The sequence below is a fragment of the Schistocerca cancellata genome, chromosome 1 (assembly GCF_023864275.1).
Source record: "Schistocerca cancellata isolate TAMUIC-IGC-003103 chromosome 1, iqSchCanc2.1, whole genome shotgun sequence".
NCBI lineage: Eukaryota > Metazoa > Arthropoda > Insecta > Orthoptera > Acrididae > Schistocerca > Schistocerca cancellata.
In genome coordinates, this window is record NC_064626.1 from 675823646 (window position 1) to 675843694 (window position 20049).

Consider the following 20049-nt stretch of genomic DNA (forward strand, 5'->3'; position numbering starts at 1 on the left):
CAGTCACACACGTCACCCGGCCGCATTACCGTCAGTTGTTTGAGCGTAATTTACGCCGGGAATAACTCAGGTCCCTCTTATACAATCATTCAGCGACAGTCACACATGGAATAAGGAACAAGGGAACATAAAATGGGATCCATAGCAGTAAATGAAACGAAAATACATGATTTGTCCAATCGTCCTTCTAGAGGTTTGTGTTGCCAAGGTTACAATCTAGCGTGGCAGACATGGTACGGCCCAACGAGCATGGTGCACAACTTCAAATGGTTCAAATGGCTCTGAGCACTATGGGACTTACCTTCTAAGGTTATCAGCTCCCTAGAACTTAGAACCACTTAAACCTAACTAACCTAAGGACATCACACACATCCATGCCCGAGGCAGGATTCGAGCGTGCGACCGTGGCGGTCACGCGGTTCCAGACTGTAGCGCCTAGAACAGCGCGGCCAACCCGGCCGGCGGTGCACAAGTGACGGATTTAGTCCATTTGTATGAAACTAACAGATAGTCACGTCTGAAAGGATCGCAGCAGATGGTACAGGGTGTTTCAAAAATGACCGGTATATTTGAAACGGCAATAAAAACTAAACGAGCAGCGATAGAAATACACCGTTTGTTGCAATATGCTTGGGACAACAGTACATTTTCAGGCAGACAAACTTTCGAAATTACAGTAGTTACAATTTTCAACAACAGATGGCGCTGCGGTCTGGGAAACTCTATAGTACGATATTTTCCACATATCCACCATGAGTAGCAATAATATGGCGTAGTCTCTGAATGAAATTACCCGAAACCTTTGACAACGTGTCTGGCGGAATGGCTTCACATGCAGATGAGATGTACTGCTTCAGCTGTTCAATTGTTTCTGGATTCTGGCGGTACACCTGGTCTTTCAAGTGTCCCCACAGAAAGAAGTCACAGGGGTTCATGTCTGGCGAATAGGGAGGCCAATCCACGCCGCCTCCTGTATGTTTCGGATAGCCCAAAGCAATCACACGATCATCGAAATATTCACTCAGGAAATTAAAGACGTCGGCCGTGCGATGTGGCCGGGCACCATCTTGCATAAACCACGAGGTGTTCGCAGTGTCGTCTAAGGCAGTTTGTACCGCCACAAATTCACGAAGAATGTCCAGATAGCGTGATGCAGTAATCGTTTCGGATCTGAAAAATAGGCCAATGATTCCTTTGGAAGAAATGGCGGCCCAGACCAGTACTTTTTGAGGATGCAGGGACGATGGGACTGCAACATGGGGCTTTTCGGTTCCCCATATGCGCCAGTTCGGTTTATTGACGAAGCCGTCCAGGTAAAAATAAGCTTCGTCAGTAAACCAAATGCTGCCCACGTGCATATCGCCGTCATCAATCCTGTGCACTATATCGTTAGCGAATGTCTCTCGTGCAGCAATGGTAGCGGCGCTGAGGGGTTGCCGCGTTTGAATTTTGTATGGATAGAGGTGTAAACTCTGGCGCATGAGACGATACGTGGACGTTGGCGTCATTTGGACCGCAGCTGCAACACGGCGAACGGAAACCCGAGGCCGCTGTTGGATCACCTGCTGCACTAGCTGCGCGTTGCCCTCTGTGGTTGCCGTACGCGGTCGCCCTACCTTTCCAGCACGTTCATCCGTCACGTTCCCAGTCCGTTGAAATATTTCAAACAGATCCTTTATTGTATCGCTTTTCGGTTCTTTGGTTACATTAAACCTCAGTTGAAAACTTCGTCTTGTTGCAACAACACTGTGTTCTAGGCGGTGGAATTCCAACACCAGAAAAATCCTCTGTTCTAAGGAATAAACCATGTTGTCTACAGCACACTTGCAGGTTGTGAACAGCACGCGCTTACAGCAGAAAGACGACGTACAGAATGGCGCACCCACAGACTGGGTTGTCTTCTATATCTTTCACATCACTTGCAGCGCCATCTGTTGTTGAAAATTGTAACTACTGTAATTTCGAAAGTTTGTCCGCCTGAAAATGTACTGTTGTCCCAAGCATATTGCAACAAACGTTGTATTTCTATCGCTGCTCGTTTAGTTTTTATTGCCGTTCCAAATATACCGGTCATTTTTGAAACACCCTGTATGTTCAATGTCTCTTAATTTGAAGTGAGATAATTAAGTACGTTAGAGAAAGAGTTGGCTGGGGACGGAAGGAAGCAGATGTGCCTAATAATGTGTATAAATTCGAGAACAGTTCGCGGTCAACTGCGTAGTGCAACTGTCTGTAAACGTGACTAGTATGATGGTAAGACTAGTATTACCGAGGATTACAGTGGAGCCCGATTCGGAGTCCGGTCCCGCTGCGCGCGCCGCTTACAGTCTGTGCCAGCTGAAGTGTTCCGCACCGTTCCTCGCCTAGAGGTGGAGAACGGGGCTAACCGTCGTCGGGTGGTGCGCTCGCCCGCGCACGTGCGTCCTCCGCCAGGGCAGCGGCAGGAGCGGGAGCACGCCTGCAGCGCGGAGTAACTCGGCCGCACTATGAATAGTCGATGCGCGTGCCGCGCGTAAGGACGCAGCCCCGCCCCGCCCCGCGCCGGAAGCACGCGCCGTTACAGTTTTCAGGGTGGCTGCAGGTCCGCTATTGGCCGTCGTAAAGGGCGCGTGACAGAAATGGCGAGGGCGCCGCGCCGCCGGCCGGGTCCCGAGCTGCCGCTCGCTTCCTCGTTCGCCCGGCTGCCGAGATTTGTGGCCGGCGATCGGACGCAGCGCTGCGCCGTCGAGGAACCGGAGGAACCGGCGCCTGCGTGCGCGCCGGCCTGAATAATACAGCGGGCCCGCTTCCGGGGGCGGCATTAAAAATACAGCTGCGGCCTGCCTCGGCCCGCCGCTATCTCTCTGCCGACAGCTCGCCCGGCAAAGGCATTCGTTCGCCGCCGGGATGAACCTGTCTTCCCCCTCTCCTTCAGCACCGGCGCTTTCTCGGCACTGAAGAAGACGTATCGACTTGTTCAAACAGCACTACGTGCACAGCCGCATTACAGCACAATGTACACCGGTCGTATCAAGGGAAGCCCATCCAGCAAGTACTATCCGATTGAAATTACGCTGTCCAGTCACATTAATCTGACAGCCACCTCTGTTCGACGCAACGTGCAATAATCAGTCACAGACGCCAGGTGGTCGAAATAGCAGTGGAGGAGGGTTTACAAGGCATGTCGGGGGGGGGGGGGGGGGGGCGAGGGGGTGCCGAAAGCAGTGCAGAAGTTGTCTTAAGGCGGAAATGGAACGCTTTATCTGACGTCCAAATGGCTCTGAGCACTATGGGACTTAACAACTATGGTCATCAGTCCCCTAGAACTTAGAACTACTTAAACCTAACTAACCTAAGGGCCGGCCAGTGTGGCCACGCGGTTAAAGGCGCTTCAGTCTGGAACCGCGCGACCGCTACGGTCGCAGGTTCGAATCCTGCCTCGGGCATGGATGTGTGTGATGTCCTTAGGTTAGTTAGGTTTAAGTAGTTCTGAGTTCTAGGGGACTGATGACTTCAGATGTTAAGTCCCATAGTGCTCGGAGCCATTTGAACCATTTAACCTAAGGACATCACACAACACCCAGCCATCACGAGGCAGAGAAAATCCCTGACCCCGCCGGGAATCGAACCCGGGAACCCGGGCGTGGGAAGCGAGAACGCTACCGCACGACCACGAGATGCGGGCCAAAAAAAAGGGTATGATCACTGGCTTTCGGGCCAAGGGTGGAAGAAATTCCGAAAAGGCTAAGTTTGTAAACTGTTCCCGTCCCGCCGTTGCTAAAGAATGCCGTGCACGGTAAATATCCAAAACACCAAACATTTGGGTATCTTAGTTCTGGAACCACTACTCATACGAGCACCAACAATTTGTCCACCTTCGAATTCACGTAACACCTACATAACGCACTCACAACAACGCAGAATACTGTTCTAACCCCGACTGACGCAAGCAACGTTTTGAGAACTTTCACAGGTGCCGTTCACGGTCATGTACAACAGCGCTGCTTGCAGGTTTGGCCAGCATCTCCATTTGTGCTGAAGCTTGCATATCTCGCAGTGTTTCCATATTTTTGCCCATCCCCTTTATAGAATAAGGTCGGACTAAATCAATCATTTCAACTTTTTGGGCCTCAAACAGTAGTAAATATTTTACTGTGCATGTTACATTGGAGTAGTGAATAGATAATAGTCTCAAGTTTCGTATGATTAAGGTACATTATTACAGGCATTTTCGACAGTGGAATAGCAGTCCACTTTTCACACATTCAGCTTTCTACACGGGTCTAGCGTCATAATATTTCATGTTGAGGAAACCTCAAGGTACGTTTTCTTTCTCCGGTTCAGCTTTAGGAGATGATGAAAATGAATACTCTTCTAGATGTTTTCTTGAACATTTGACTTCTGCAACCCTTCACCTTCTTTCTTGAGTTTTCGAACGCAGCTTTTTGTTCCTTCTTGTAAGACTGAGATGTTGATGTCAGATGGAAAGCTGAATTTTTCACATTCTTCGCATGTGTAGTACCGTTGGTTCCCGTAGTGGTTGGAAAAGCAAAAGGAAAAAATGGCTCTGAGAACTATGGGACTTAACATCTATGGTCATCAGTCCCCTAGAACTTAGAACTACTTAAACCTAACTAATCTAAGGACATCACACAACACCCAGCCATCACGAGGCAGAGAAAATCCCTGACCCCGCCGGGAATCGAACCCGGGAACCCGGGCGTGGGAAGCGAGAACGCTACCGCACGACCACGAGCTGCGGGCCGAAAAGCAAAAGAAAATAATGGAGATGTTGCCGAGCTCTGTCTTCCCGAATATCGATGAGGATTAGAAGGAAGTGAATATTCCACCAATGAGTCCTACCAGCGACCGACTGCACACAGCACAGTCAGTGATTTTCATACAGAGCGCTGCGTGGCGTTACCAACATAAAAACCTAAACAGCGGGCTTACAAGCTTTTTGGCAATTGTGCACGACCTATCTGGCAATGGTCCTGTAACATAATGGCGTCCGAGCTTCACACATGGGCTGAGCAGTAGAATATTTTCTTATTTCTATCCTCATAGACCGATGGTTCAGAGAGCTCCGCCGTACCCTAAGACCACTACTCGGTTGTGCCCGTCAGGTGCTGGGCGGCTGCTCGGTGCTGAACGGCATGATGTACCTGCGCGGCCACGCACGCGACTACGACCGCTGGGCGGAGGAGGGCTGCGAGGGCTGGTCGTGGCGCGACGTGCTGCCCTGGTTCCGCTACTCCGAGGACAACCTGGAGCTGGAGCGCGTGGACCCGGCGCTGCACGGCCGCGGCGGCCCGCTCGCCGTCACCAGGTTCCCGCACCAGCCGCCCATGGCCTACGACATCCTCAGCGCCGCCGCCGAGCAGGGCTGGCCCGTCAACGACGACCTCAACGGCGACAGCCCCGTCGGCTTCACCATCGCCCAGACCACCACCAAGTAAGAGCCCGCTGTCACCGAGTTCGAGGCGATCTCTCATAGTTGCTCATTTGTTTACGTTTCAGTGGCAATCCACACGACTGCCTAGTGCACTGAAATTAGGGAAACATTAATTTTTTCGTGGAAATATTGAAACATTTCAAAAAGTTTGTTTTTAAGTACTCTCAAGTGGTTAGCAGTTCATTTCCCGATCAGTTTAATATACAGGGTGGTCCGTTGATAGTGACCGGACCATATATCTCACGAAATAAGCGTCAAACGAAAAAACTACAAAGAACGAAACTTGTCTAGCTAGCAGGAGGAAAACAGATGGCGGTTTGGTTGGCCCGCTAGATAGCGCTGCCATAGGTCAAACGGATATCAACTGCGTTATTTTTCAATAAGAATCCCCATTTTTATTACATATTCGTGTAGTACGTAAGGAAATATGAATGTTTTAGTTGGACCACTTTTTTCGCTTTGTGATAGATGGCGCTGTAATAGACACAAACCTATGAGTACGTGGTATCACGTAAAATTCCGCCAGTGCGGACGGTATTTGCTTCGTGATACATTACCTGTGTTAAAATGGACCGTTTACCAATCGTGGAAAAGGTCGATGTAGTGTTGATGTATGGCTATTGTGATCAAAATGCCCAACGGGCGTGTGCTATGTATACTGCTCGGTATCCTGGACGGCATCATCCAAGTGTCCGGACCGTTCGCCGGGTAGTTACATTATTTAAGGAAACAGGAAGTGTTCAGACACATGTGAAACGTCAACCACGACCTGCAACAAATGATGATGCCCAAGTATGTGTTTTAGCTGCTGTCGCGGCTAATCCGCACACCAGTGGCATACAAACTGCGCGAGAATCGGCTATCTCAAAAACGTCGGTGTTGAGAGCGCTACATCAACATGGATTGCAGCCGTACCATATTTCTATGCACCAGGAAATGCATAGCGACGACTTTGAACGTCGTGTACAGTTCTCCCACTGGGCACAAGAGAAATTACGGGACGATGACAGCTTTTTGTACGCGTCGTATTTAGCGACGAAGCGTTATTCACCAACAGCGGTAACGTAAACCGGCATAATATGCGCTATTGGGCAACGGGAAATCCATGATGGCTGCGACAAGTGGAACATCAGCGACCTTGGCAGGTTAATGTATGGTGCGGCGTTATGGGAGGAACGATAATTGGTCCTCATTTTGTCGATGGCAATCTAAATGGTGCAATGTATGCTGATTTCCTACGTAATGTTCTACCGATGTTACTACAAGATGTTTCACTGCATGACAGAATGGCGAGGTACTTCCAACATACTGGATGTCCGGCGCATAGCTCGCGTGCGGTTGAAGCGGTATTGAATAGCTTATTTTATGACAAGTGGATTGGTCGTCGAAGCGCCATATCATGCCCCGCACGTTCACCGGATCTGACGTCCCCGGATTTCTTTCCACGGGGAAAGTTGAAGGATATTTGCTATCGTGATCCTCCGACAACGCCTGACAACATGCGTCAGCGCATTGTCAATGCATGTGCGAGCATTACGGAAGGCGAACTATCCGCTGTTGAGATTAATGTCGTTACAGGTATTGCCAAATGCAGTGAGGTTGACGGACGTCATTTTGAGCATTTATTGCATTAATTTGGTAGTTAAAGGTAATCACGCTGTAACATCATGCGTTCTCAGAAATAAGTTCACAAAGGTACATGTATCACATTGGAACAACCTAAATAAAATGTTCAAATACATCTACGTTCTGTATTTTAATTTAGAAAACCTACCTGTTACCATCTGTTTGTCTAAAATTTTGAGCCACATGTTTGTGACTATTACAGCGTCATCTATCACAAAGCGAAATAGTGGTCCAACTAAAACATTGATACTTCTTTACGTACTAAACGAATATGTAAAAAAAAAATGGGGGTACCTGTTTTAAAAAACGCAGCTGATATCTGTTTGACCTATGGCAGCGCCATCCAACGGGCCAACCATAGCGCCATCTGGTTTCCCCCTTCAACCTAGACAAGTTCCGTTCTTTGCAGTTTTCTCGCTTGACGCTTATTTCGTGAGAAATTGGGCCCAGTATAGCTAAGAGTCACGCCAGCAGAAGCCACGTGAGTACTGAAAAGTTCCTTGAGCTGGACTCCTTCCCCCATCCTAAAGCAGACCCCTTCGTGTCTCTTGGCTCCGCACCTCGAATGAGACTAAGTGTAAATAGTATGAAACAGCAGGGAGCAGGATGGGAAATGGTTTTGAGCTGAATCTAGTCAAACTTCCAGAAAAATCCCATCAAATAACATTTATTTGACAATTTTACAGATTCAGTGTGCAAAACACGTTACCATAAACCATAAAAAAGACAAAAAGGCACCGTAAAACCTTTAATAAATGCAATCCTCTCTCAATTAAAAACGTAAGTTCATTACATCTGCAGTTAACTCGTTAAGAAATATTCACAGTTGAATATATTTCCGTCAAAGTTACGCTAAATGACTATATATCCGTATGGATGAGTGTGGTAGCAGAATAGTTTTAAGTCATATTATCTGTGTTCTTCAAAAGAGTCTGTGATCGAAATACTAAACATTTTTTCTAACCGCAGAAATCCCCGAAAATTTGTTAATAAGCAAGACCATTTATATTTTGGATAAAGTCCCTTTGGATATACCAAATAAAGAGTACTGATGATTTTCAACATGACAGCAAAAATATGAGTACAATCGACCTACCATAACAGCCTTACGAGTAGAGAGTAGAACAGGCAATAAAATAGAACATATCTTAAAACACTACTCTAGTAACTGAAATTAATACACATTTACAAAGTTTTCTTGACAGAAAGCAATAGTTGTGTTCTTGGTGCAAACTTGCAACGGCCCAAATTATTATAGTAACAACTGTATGAAAGTCACTATCTTTCATATAACCATCTTCTCCACAGAATAATTTTTAATCACGGCCCACCGGCTATGTTAGTACACAATCACAAATGATGTTAAACATAGCATACTCAATACTACTAAAGAAGTAGCCCTATGATAAATGGAACCCAAAATTTATGACCTGACCTGCAAATTATATACAGTAAACATTTCAAGTGACACGATAGTTTAATTAATGTGCCACAACTGTTAGTATTATTACTCCTTTTGCGATAGAGTAAGCTTATTAAATCTTCTTAAGTTTGAAATCCGACAGAGGTGCCAAGACACACAAACAACCGTGAATCGACCTTACAATATCTTCTTAGCATGGCCTGATTACGGCCTAATTTGTTGAGCTCAGTATGTCAGGCTAATATGATAGTAACGACTCAGTGGGTCCCATTAAAAGTCATACAACACAATTACAAAAACGGCTGACTCTGAAACACACTTACAGTAACTCACATAGTACACGACGAATAAAAAAAGCATTCCCTCAGAAGATAATACTGAGAGGCGAACCAGAGCTGCAGCGGAATATCAGTGATACTGACCATGCTTGCAGGTATTCTACCAATCGGCTCTTATCGCCAGTAAATGCGCAATGAGACGGGACGGGCGTGCAGCCGTCCCCACTTAACGGACAACGTCTAAAAAAGTTGAGGCCTAAACAAGCAAACTGGAGAAGATGATCCAAAAAACTGCTCACCCTTACATTCCATTATTCTGCAGTGAAGGGATTCCTGTGTCGGCTTTCTCATGAAGTTGTGCCCGGCACCGTATTAACAGAACAGAGACAACAGGGCAGGTCGGGCGTCTGGCAACACGCACTGCCCTTTCCGTCACTGCCATAGGCCCACAGCCGATAACAAGAATCCGCGGACAGCCAAGGCCCAACATCGCACTCCAGATTCCTCGTCGAGGCGACTCTCCACTGTACCTTTTCTTTGTGGTAGATTGAGGTACAGCGTCACCGGTGGATCTCCGTCTTACTGTCTTGGGGTAAGGGTAAACTTTTTCTACCCTACAATCCCAATGACATCATTGGAGTTCACGTAGAAGGTGTGGCAGTGGCATTTAAAGTCCCATACCTCCTTCAGACGGTGGAAGTTCAAGGAAGCAGGCACTACGTATCACAACTACATAGGTGGTCGTATGATGGTCGGCACAAATGAAGTTGTCTTATCAAAACTGACACTTCATTAATCGCCCTAACATCCACTGTACTGTCCATGGTGTTCCTTAAATATATGTGCCTCAGCGGATACAGCCGCCTGGAAACGTGGAAGTTCGTTCCGACAGAAGCGACCAAAGAGCGCAGGTTAAGAAGGATCAGTACTAGAGGACAAGTCGCAAGGATTGCTGGCGCACCTCAAACAGTAGTTTAGACTCCTTCCATTCTGGTGGAGTGTATAGGTCGCCCGTTTCACTTGTTACTTAGAAGTTCAACATCACATGTTTTCACAGTTGAAAAAGGTTTTACATTGCACCACATTTTTTGTTATTTCTCAGAGATATGGCAGGTAAGAAGGTGATCTTCAGTAGTAACGTTAAAGTTAATGTTTAGGATGAAACCGTTTCATTTAGATGTTTGGATAAAATTTGTTTGGTTAACAAAATGGGGCTATAGTTGCGTGAACTGGACCCTCTCCAAGTGCTTAAACCGAACCCCCAGACTTCTTCGTTTTTAAAGCCTGCCATTATTGGAATTCTATTGCACATTCCAAGAGGGTAATGGAGGAGGTTGATCGAAGAAAGTGTAGTCCGTCTAAAACGATTGAAGCTATTGATGCATTTCAGAAAAAGAAGATTGGCCGCAAGAAGGCCATTTACGAAAATAAAACTTATGAGACAGTCAAACGTGGGGAGGCAGCAAAAAATAGGGGGGGAGGGGGATTACAGTTCTGGGTAAAGATCATGAAGAATAACTGGCTCATTATTGTCTTGTTATGGAAGTTTTTGTCTTCAGTACTGCTTGTGAGGAATGGCAGTGTTACTGCAAAGAGAAACAAAACAGAACACCCTTTCAAAGACGAAATTGTTGGGGAAAAGTGGGTAATCTTTTTTTTTTTAAATGCCACAAAAGCAAACTGTCCGAAAGAAAGCCTACAGTAACATCTTATTGCAGGGCTCTTAGATTCAGAAAAAAATGGAAAGTGGTGTTTATACCTATTTTTTAAATTAGATTGTGTTTTCTCTAATATAACACTTTTTCCAATTTTGGTTAGTTCTACTTTAATTATTTTTAGAAGCGGTCCGACTTTGACAAGCATATTCCCAACTCGCTGAGTGAAAAGTTTTTGAAAATTTTTTTTCGTATTATAAAATAAGTGTTATATGCTTTTAAAACACGATTATTTACTATTTTCTATTTTTTCAAATCAAAAACAAAACAGGGGGCCGATTTCGGACACTTTCCTCTACTATACGCACACTCTACCAGTATTCTCGTCCATGCAGTTGATACGAATAGCTGAACTGACAGAAATCGAATTACACTGACCAGTGTTGACTGATTTATGGTAGCTACCAGAGTTAGCTAGCAGCCAACATTTTGGTTAGGGAATCTGTGTCTACGAAAAAGTGTTACGTGTATTTCTGAGATCATATTATTGACACGCTGGACACATTAAACTCTATTATCTCTAAGTTAATAACGGCTGGACAGGAGTTAATAGGAGTTAATGTCATTCGATACTTTCCCATTCAACTGTTCTAGTGTTCGAGCCTGTTGAACAGAGTGAATTGTAAACTGTAATTCAGTATCAAATTCTGAGTCTAAATTATGAGATTTACGTGTGTCAGCTTTTCCGTAGAGGTTCCCATTTAACTCGTAGAAGGTGTGACGCTTCTTTTGTGAGATCTGATACAGTCGGTTTGCGACGCTCGGTATAGAGCTTCGCGCTCTCACGGCCGCATGGAATTTAGAAGAACAAGCCTTCCCGGTACCACGCTGGCTACCAATGCGCTCATGCATTGTTTGGAATTCGAGGGTCGCTGTTTCTGATACGGATGCGTTGCCTACGGTACCTGATTTTTTGCTGAGATCAAGGGTGTCAATGTCCAAATTAAAATTGCGCGAACACCATAGAATGCAATAGCGTGGATGTTTTACAGAATACCACCGAAAGCTTATAGGAATGCGATTTGAGCATAGGAAAATAGAGCTATCATACCGGAGTAGCAACCACTTAATTTTTTCAAATATCGTATATGCGTTCTTTTGCGGAATCGACGTATGAGTGTGTAGCACAGCCTTCAGTCACAAAAATACTAAGTTAATATCCTTACAGACACAGTTATTTCCCTATATACCTTAAGACTTCTGCCTGCAGTCCAAATGAGAATTAAATGTTTTTTAATTAAAAACCATTGCTGTAGGTGACTGCATATGTTTATATGAGTTCTGAAAGCGAATGGAAAATTCTTTTGCTTCTGTTGTTCGTAGTTTCTTTGTCCTTTCATACCGTATTTCGTTTTACGGTTGCTGTCATAGTACGTCTGTAGTTACAAGCAATGTATTTACCCTTTTCGTGTGCCAAGTATTTGGTTAAAAAGAAAGACCTCGAACTGTAGAATAATTGCATACTTCCTATTCTTGATTTCCACTTATTAATTCCAGATTTATGTGAAGAGCTTTTATTTGTCTTACGGATAACAGTCGAAAAGCCTGGCCTTTTCTAAAAATAAATAAAAAAAATAAAAAGAAATCTCGAGGCCATCTAAATCTACCTTACACGAAAACTATGTTCAGTTCCAAACACGTGAAACGGAGTCTAATTTTCACTGTCTGGGCTCTGGGAAATGTCTTACGTATCTTTAGAAACTAATTTATTCGCTAAGGGCAGTCTGTGTCGTCCACCCACATATAGACACGGCTGTGAATTTCTAAATTGGCTCCCCGGCATTTATTATCAATATATATGCTGTAGACCAATGTTACGTATTTCGCGTTTACTAACAACTTAGAGAAAGATACTGCTATGTCATGGATTTCCATGGATAATTAACTGAGCATCCTCACAGCTGCAACAGTCTGACCTGTAGATAAAATTCTGAGTCCTTGAACTACGTACATATACACTCCTGGAAATTGAAATAAGAACACCGTGAATTCATTGTCCCAGGAAGGGGAAACTTTATTGACACATTCCTGGGATCAGATACATCACATGATCACACTGACAGAACCACAGGCACATAGACACAGGCAACAGAGCATGCACAATGTCGGTACTAGTACAGTGTATATCCACCTTTCGCAGCAATGCAGGCTGCTATTCTCCCATGGAGACGATCGTAGAGATGCTGGATGTAGTCCTGTGGAACGGCTTGCCATGCCATTTCCACCTGGCGCCTCAGTTGGACCGGCGTTCGTGCTGGACGTGCAGACCGCGTGAGACGACGCTTCATCCAGTCCCAAACATGCTCAATGGGGGACAGATCCGGAGATCTTGCTGGCCAGGGTAGTTAACTTACACATTCTAGAGCACGTTGGGTGGCACAGGATACATGCGGACGTGCATTGTCCTGTTGGAACAGCAAGTTCCCTTGCCGGTCTAGGAATGGTAGAACGATGGGTTCGATGACGGTTTGGATGTACCGTGCACTATTCAGTGTCCCCTCGACGATCACCAGTGGTGTACGGCCAGTGTAGGAGATCGCTCCCCACACCATGATGCCGGGTGTTGGCCCTGTGTGCCTCGGTCGTATGCAGTCCTGATTGTGGCGTCACCTGCACGGCGCCAAACACGCATACGACAATCATTGGCACCAAGGCAGAAGCGACTCTCATCGCTGAAGACGACACGTCTCCATTCGTCCCTCCATTCACGCCTGTCGCGACACCACTGGAGGCGGGCTGCACGATGTTGGGGCGTGAGCGGAAGACGGCCCAACGGTGTGCGGGACCGTAGCCCAGCTTCATGGAGACGGTTGCGAATGGTCCTCGCCGATACCCCAGGAGCAACAGTGTCCCTAATTTGCTGGGAAGTGGCGGTGCGGTCCTCTACGGCACTGCGTAGGATCCTACGGTCTTGGCGTGCATCCGTGCGTCGCTGCGGTCCGGTCCCAGGTCGACGGGCACGTGCACCTTCCGCCGACCACTGGCGACAACATCGATGTACTGTGGAGACCTCACGCCCCACGTGTTGAGCAATTCGGCGGTACGTCCACCCGGCCTCCCGCATGCCCACTATACGCCCTCGCTCAAAGTCCGTCAACTGCACATACGGTTCACGTCCACGCTGTCGCGGCATGCTACCAGTGTTAAAGACTGCGATGGAGCTCCGTATGCCACGGCAAACTGGCTGACACTGACGGCGTCGGTGCACAAATTCTGCGCAGCTAGCGCCATTCGACGGCCAACACCGCGGTTCCTGGTGTTTCCGCTGTGCCGTGCGTGTGATCATTGCTTGTACAGTCCTCTCGCAGTGTCCGGAGCAAGTATGGTGGGTCTGACAGACCGGTGTCAATGTGTTCTTTTTTCCATTTCCAGGAGTGTACATTTGGTAGACCTGTAGATTACTTTGTCTTGCATGTGAAAGACAAAGACAGTTGAAAGAGATTCAAAGGTACATGACACTGCGTACTGCTTATTCTGCAACTATGGTCATAACGAAAGAAATTGTTTTCATCGATGTTACGTTTCTGGCAAGAGCACTGTGACCGTCAAATTGTAGGACTGCAACTGCTGTTACCCTTGCCAGCAATATTATTAAGGAATGTGATTCAGACCGGAGGTATAATTTTGTATTTAAAATATTTCATATTTCACAAGACAGTGAATTACGAGTACGCCAGACACGGAAGGACAGAAGTCATCACTTACTTGTAATGTCGCTTTGGTATGGAATGTCCGTAGGCCTGGCACTTTTTTTCGGGCGTGCAACAAGGGAAAACACGGTTTCCCTTTACCAGGCAGAGCACGTAAATTCATTCACGCATGCGAGCTTTTCAGAGGACGTGACGCGCATCACTGGCGCCACGCTTTGCCGCAGCCGGATTCTACGTCAGCACCATCCTAAAGCAAACGCGAAAGGACACCGATGAAGGTCGAAAGTCATCGGCGGCGACATTCTGGCGCGAAACACATCACACGGGCAGCGGGGTCCGCGTTTAGCACACCTCCGCCGCTGCTGCCACGGCTCGCAGCCACGCTACGGCTGTAGTTGTCCCGCTACGTATGCCAGCGATGCTGCGAACTGACGTTGGAAACGAAATTATTGTAAAGAAAAACATGCAGATATATCTGAGAGAGTAAAGTAGCGACATAATCCATATTACATTTTTATCTGTTCTCCAGTGGTTGTTTCCAAGGGAACTTGCAAGACACTAATATTTCTTTCATCATGTTTTTAATAATAAGACATTGTTGACCTGTTTGGGAAATTAATTTAATTTTATTCACAGTTAAAAAGTGTTAGCTACACTGAGACCAATAAACAAGAAGTATATTAAACAATTACAAGGCTTGTCGAATGGAATGAACAGTCTAATGGGTACAGAATATGGATTCAGGGTATATCGAAGAAAGACGAAAGTAATGAGATGCAGAAGGAATGAGAAGAGCGAGAAAAGTAACATCAGAATTGGAGAGTACGAAGTAAAAGCTAAGGTATTTCACTACCTAGGGAGGAAATAACCCATGACGAACGGAGTAAGGACAACATAAAAAGCAGACTTTCACTGGCAAAAAGGGCATCCCTGGTCAAGAGAAGTCTGCTAGTGCCAAATATACGTCTTAATTTATGGAAGAAATTTCTGGAAATGTACGTTTGCAGCACAGCATTGTATGGTAGTGAGACATGGACTATGGGAAAACCGGAAGAGAATAGAAGCATTTGAGATGTAGTGCTACAGAAGAATGTTGAAAATTAGGTGGACTGATAGACTAAGGAATGAGGAGGTTCTGCGCAGACTCGGAGAGGAAAGTAATATGTGGAAAACACTGACAAGGAGAAGGGACACGGTGGCAGGACACCTGTTTAGACATCAGGTAAAAACTTCCATGGCACTAGAAGGGACTGTAGAGGGTAAAAACTGTAGACGAAGACGGAGATTCGAACACATCTAGCAAATAATTCAGGACTTAGATTGCCAAGTGCTGATCACTCAAGAAAGAAAAAAAGTCGTTAACGCTGACTTCTAACGTAGATACGATTGTTACATTGCGTTACAGTATAATTTTCGAGCCCATTGGATCAAACTGAAGGTGAAATCTGAATATTTTCCTTGAGTGAATATAACTTAAGAAATGCACTCCTATTAAGAATTTATTACTAGTTAAATTTAGAAATGAAATAAAAGCATTAGTGAGATTTCAGAGGAAAGATGCGAGCGTCATTTTTGTTTTTATACGGTAGGATAACGTTGGTCATTGCCCTTTCTCAAGCCACATGATGGCACTGATATTTACGTACGAAAAAGAATGCTTCATATACTCGTAGTTAGTGCACTGAGAGTTCGCCGAATGCAGCTCGTTATTCGAAACAGTTATATACTAACTGCGTTGGTAATGGATAATAATATTCCATGGAGGGAAATGCAACTAAATTAAGGCGTCTTTAAAAATTACTAAAATAGTTTCAGGTAGCGAAATCAGTTTCATATATTTTCACGTTATTGATACACGTATGAATGTGTTTTGTTATCGTTTTCTTCAGTCCGAAGAGTGGTTGGATGCAGCTCTCAACCGTAGTGTATCCAGTGCTAGACTTCATTTCTGAATAAATGCTGGAAGCTACATCAGTTAGAACTTGCTGACCGTATTCAAGCCTAGGAATCGCTGTACAGCTTTCACCCCCCCCCCCTCCCACCCCTCCATCCGCCAAACCAGAATGCCCTACATTATCAAACTGACTATTACTTGATGCCTCGGGAGATGTCCTATGAACTGATCCTTTCTTTTACTCGAGTCTCAACTTAAATTTTATTGTTTTCTCAGATCGATTCTGTATCTCCTCGATGTACCACCTAATCTTAAGGATTTATCTGTAGCATTACATTTCAAAAGCTGCTGTTGTGTTCTTGGCTGAACCACCTGTCATTCACTTTTCACTTCCGTTAAGGCTACAGTCCAGAAAAATATCTTCAGAATATACTTCCTTACAGTTAAATTTACATTGTTGCCGTTGTGGTCTTCAGTCCGAGGAGTCGTTTGACGCAACTCCTCATGCTGCTCTATCCTGTGAGAGCGTCTTCATCTCCGAATAACTACTGCAGCCTACATCTTTAGGAATCTGCTTACTGTATTGATCTCTTCGTGTCCGTCTACGACTTTTACCCCCCCCCCCCCACACATGATTCCCTCCAGTACTAAATTCATGATCCCTTGACGTTTCAGAATGTTTCCAGTCAACCGATTCCTTCTTTTAGTAAAGTTATGCCACAAATTCCTTGTCTCAACAGTTATATTCAGTACTTCCTCATTACTTACGTCATCGACCCATCTTAATCTTCAGCATTCTAAACTGTTTATCGTCCATGTGTCACTTCCATCCATGGCTACACTCCGAACAAATGTCTTCAAAAAATGGTTCAAATGGCTCTGAGCACTATGGGACTCAACTGCTGAGGTCATTAGTCCCCTAGAACTTAGAACTAGTTAAACCTAACTAACCTAAGGACATCACAAACATCCATGCCCGAGGCAGGATTCGAGCCTGCGACCGTAGCGGTCTTGCGGTTCCAGACTGCAGCGCCTTTAACCGCACGGCCATTTCAGCCGGCAAATGTCTTCAGAAAAGACTTCCAAAAACATCTATATTCGTTGGTAAACAATTTCTCTTCTAGAGAAATGTCTTTTTCGCCATTTCTATCCTCTTTACTTCGGTCATCATCAGTTATTTTACTGCCCTAGTGGTAAGACTCGTCTACTACTTTCAGTGTCTCGTTTCCTAATCTGATTCCCTTAGCATCACATCATTTATTTCGACTAAATTTCATTATCCACGTGTTAATTTTGGTGGTATTTATCCTCATTCCAAAACACTGACCACTCCGTTCAACTGCTCTTCCAAACCCTTTGCTGTCTCTGAAGGAATTACGATGTCATCGGCAAACCGCAAAGTATTTATTTCTTCTGCCTGAACTTTAAATCCTACTCCAAATTCTTCTTTGGTTTTCTTTACTCCTTCGATGTACATATTGAAATAACATCGGGGATAGGTTATAACCTTGCCTCACTCCCTTCTCAACCACCACTTTCTCTCTCATGTCCCTCGACTCTTATATCTACCGTCTGGTTTCTGTAAAAGTTGTAAATAGCGTTTCGCTCCCTGTATTTTACCCCTGATACCTTCCGAATTTCAAAGAGAGTACTCCAGTCAACATTGTCGAAAGCTTTCTCTAAGTCTACAAATGCTGCTAATGTAGGTTTGTCTTTCCTTAACCTATCTTCTAAGATAAGTTGTAGAGGCAGTATTGCTTCGGGTATTCCTACATTTCTTCCCCGAGTTCGGCTTCTACCAGTTTTTCCAATCTTTTGTAAAAAAAAGTCGTGTTAGTATTTTGCAACTAAGAGTTATTATTATTCGGTAAGTTTCACACCTGTGTGCAACTTCTTTCTTTGGAATTTGAATTACTACATTCTTCTTGAAGTATGAGGGTGTTGTTGTTGTTGTGGTCTTCAGTCCTGAGACTGGTTTGATGCAGCTCTCCATGCTACTCTATCCTGTGCAAGCTTCTTCATCTCCCAGTACCTACTGCAACCTACATCCTTCTGAATCTGCTTAGTGTATTCATCTCTTGGTCTCCCCCTACGATTTTTACCCTCCACGCTGCCCTCCAATACTAAATTGGTGATCCCTTGATGCCTCAGAACATGTCCTACCAACCGATCCCTTCTTCTGGTCAAGTTGTGCCACAAACTTCTCTTCTCCCCAATCCTATTCAATACTTCCTCATTAGTTATGTGGTCAACCCATCTTATCTTCAGCATTCTTCTGTAGCACCACATTTCGAAAGCTTCTATTCTCTTCTTGTCCACACTATTTACCGTCCATGTTTCACTTCCATACATGGCTACACTCCATACAAATACTTTCAGAAATGACTTCCTGACACTTAAATCTATACTCGATGTTAACAAATTTCTCTTCTTCAGAAACGCTTTCCTTGCCATTTCCAGTCTACATTTTATATGTGTTATCGTCTCTACTTTGGCCATCGTCAGATGTTTCGCTGTCCAAATAGAAAAATTCATCGACTAATTTAGTGTCTCAATTCATTTTCTAAATCCTTCATCATGCCTGAATTACCTTTCTTTAATATTCTTGATCACTTTTGAAGACATTATCCCTTCCGGTCAACAGTTCTTCGAAGCTCTTTTCCCTTCTGTGGTGGCATTACAGTATTAACTACAAATCTCAGAGTTTTTATTTCTTCTCTCTGAACTTCAACTGCATTTTTAAATTTCTCATTGGGTTCCTTACTTCTTGCTCAACGTACAGACTGAATAACATGCATCTCTTTCTCCCTCTTCTCAACTACTACTTCACTTTCATATTCTTCTCTTCTTATAAGTGCAGTCTGGTCGCCGTATAAGATGCAGATAATTTTTCGCTCCCTGTATCTTGTCTCTCTAGCTTCAAAATTTCAAAGATGGTTCAAATGGCTCTGAGCACAATGGGACTTAACATCTGAGGTCATCAGTCCCATAGACTTAGAACTACTTAAACCTAACTAACCTAAGGACATCACACACATCCATGCCCGTGACAGGATTCGAACTGCGACCGTAGCAGCAGCGCGGTTCCGGACTGAAGCGCCTAGAACTGCTTAGCCGCAGCGGCCGGCCATTTTGGTATATATGTATCGTTGAGGCAGGCAAGCTACTCCACTTCGGCAAGGTCCGTAGTTTAAGAGGGGAAGAACAAATGTCTTAATACTTAAAAAATAATTAGAAGAATATGTAAATAGGTTTATAGACAAATGGTAGCACGCAGAATGCTGAGTATTTCACGGTGCGGACACCGCTCGTAGAGTGTTTGCCGACGTACTCAATAAATTATTTATTAGTTTTTTGTCAAATGAAACCGCGTTTGAGTGTCCTGAAAAGACAGTACTCTGACATATTGCACGCTAAGCTCACAATGAAAATTACTCAAATTTATTGGGTAAACGTAGTTTTTTGACTTACATAGCTAACGACATAGTAACACTTTCACTGGAATTGCTACTTAAACAGCTCGGAATGAATGTTTCACTCCACATTCTGGGCTTCAAATATGAATTATTTCTGTATATTTTGAGAAAACATTTTAGTGTAGAAAGGTTGCTGTTTTGTTTCTGGAGTTTGGTGACGTATTGTAACACATGCATGCACAAATTTCTAAAACGAGTCAAAAACTCCTGAAAAATTGGTATTTCCATCAATTCTTCAGCATTATCTCATGCGAAATACTTGTAGCTCATAGGTTTCTGACAGTTGATAAGAAAAAATTACGGTTACCCGTGAATCATTTATTTTGAATTGTGTATGGCATTAGTTCTTCTGTGGTCCACACCCAACAAAAGGACAGCATGTTTCCTTTTAGTCAAACGTAACACAACTGCTTCCCAGATACGGCTGAATTTCTGTTGACGATAAACCACACAGCATAAAGAATTATATAACGATGCAGTATCCCAGTTCATCCATGGTAAGAACACTACTTTAGAAATTTTTGTGAACAAAACTATGCCACAGGTAGAGATA

The 20049-nt window shown here is 44.6% G+C and overlaps 1 protein-coding gene across 1 annotated transcript in view; it reads left to right on the top strand.

Annotated features, from left to right (window-relative positions):
* Positions 1–20049, top strand: part of LOC126184033 (glucose dehydrogenase [FAD, quinone]-like) — a 203814-nt gene that overhangs the window by 90416 nt on the left and 93349 nt on the right. The window contains exon 4 of the mRNA XM_049926394.1: positions 5106–5434. Coding sequence (XP_049782351.1) covers positions 5106–5434 — 329 coding nt within the window. The remainder of the gene's footprint in view (positions 1–5105; positions 5435–20049) is intronic.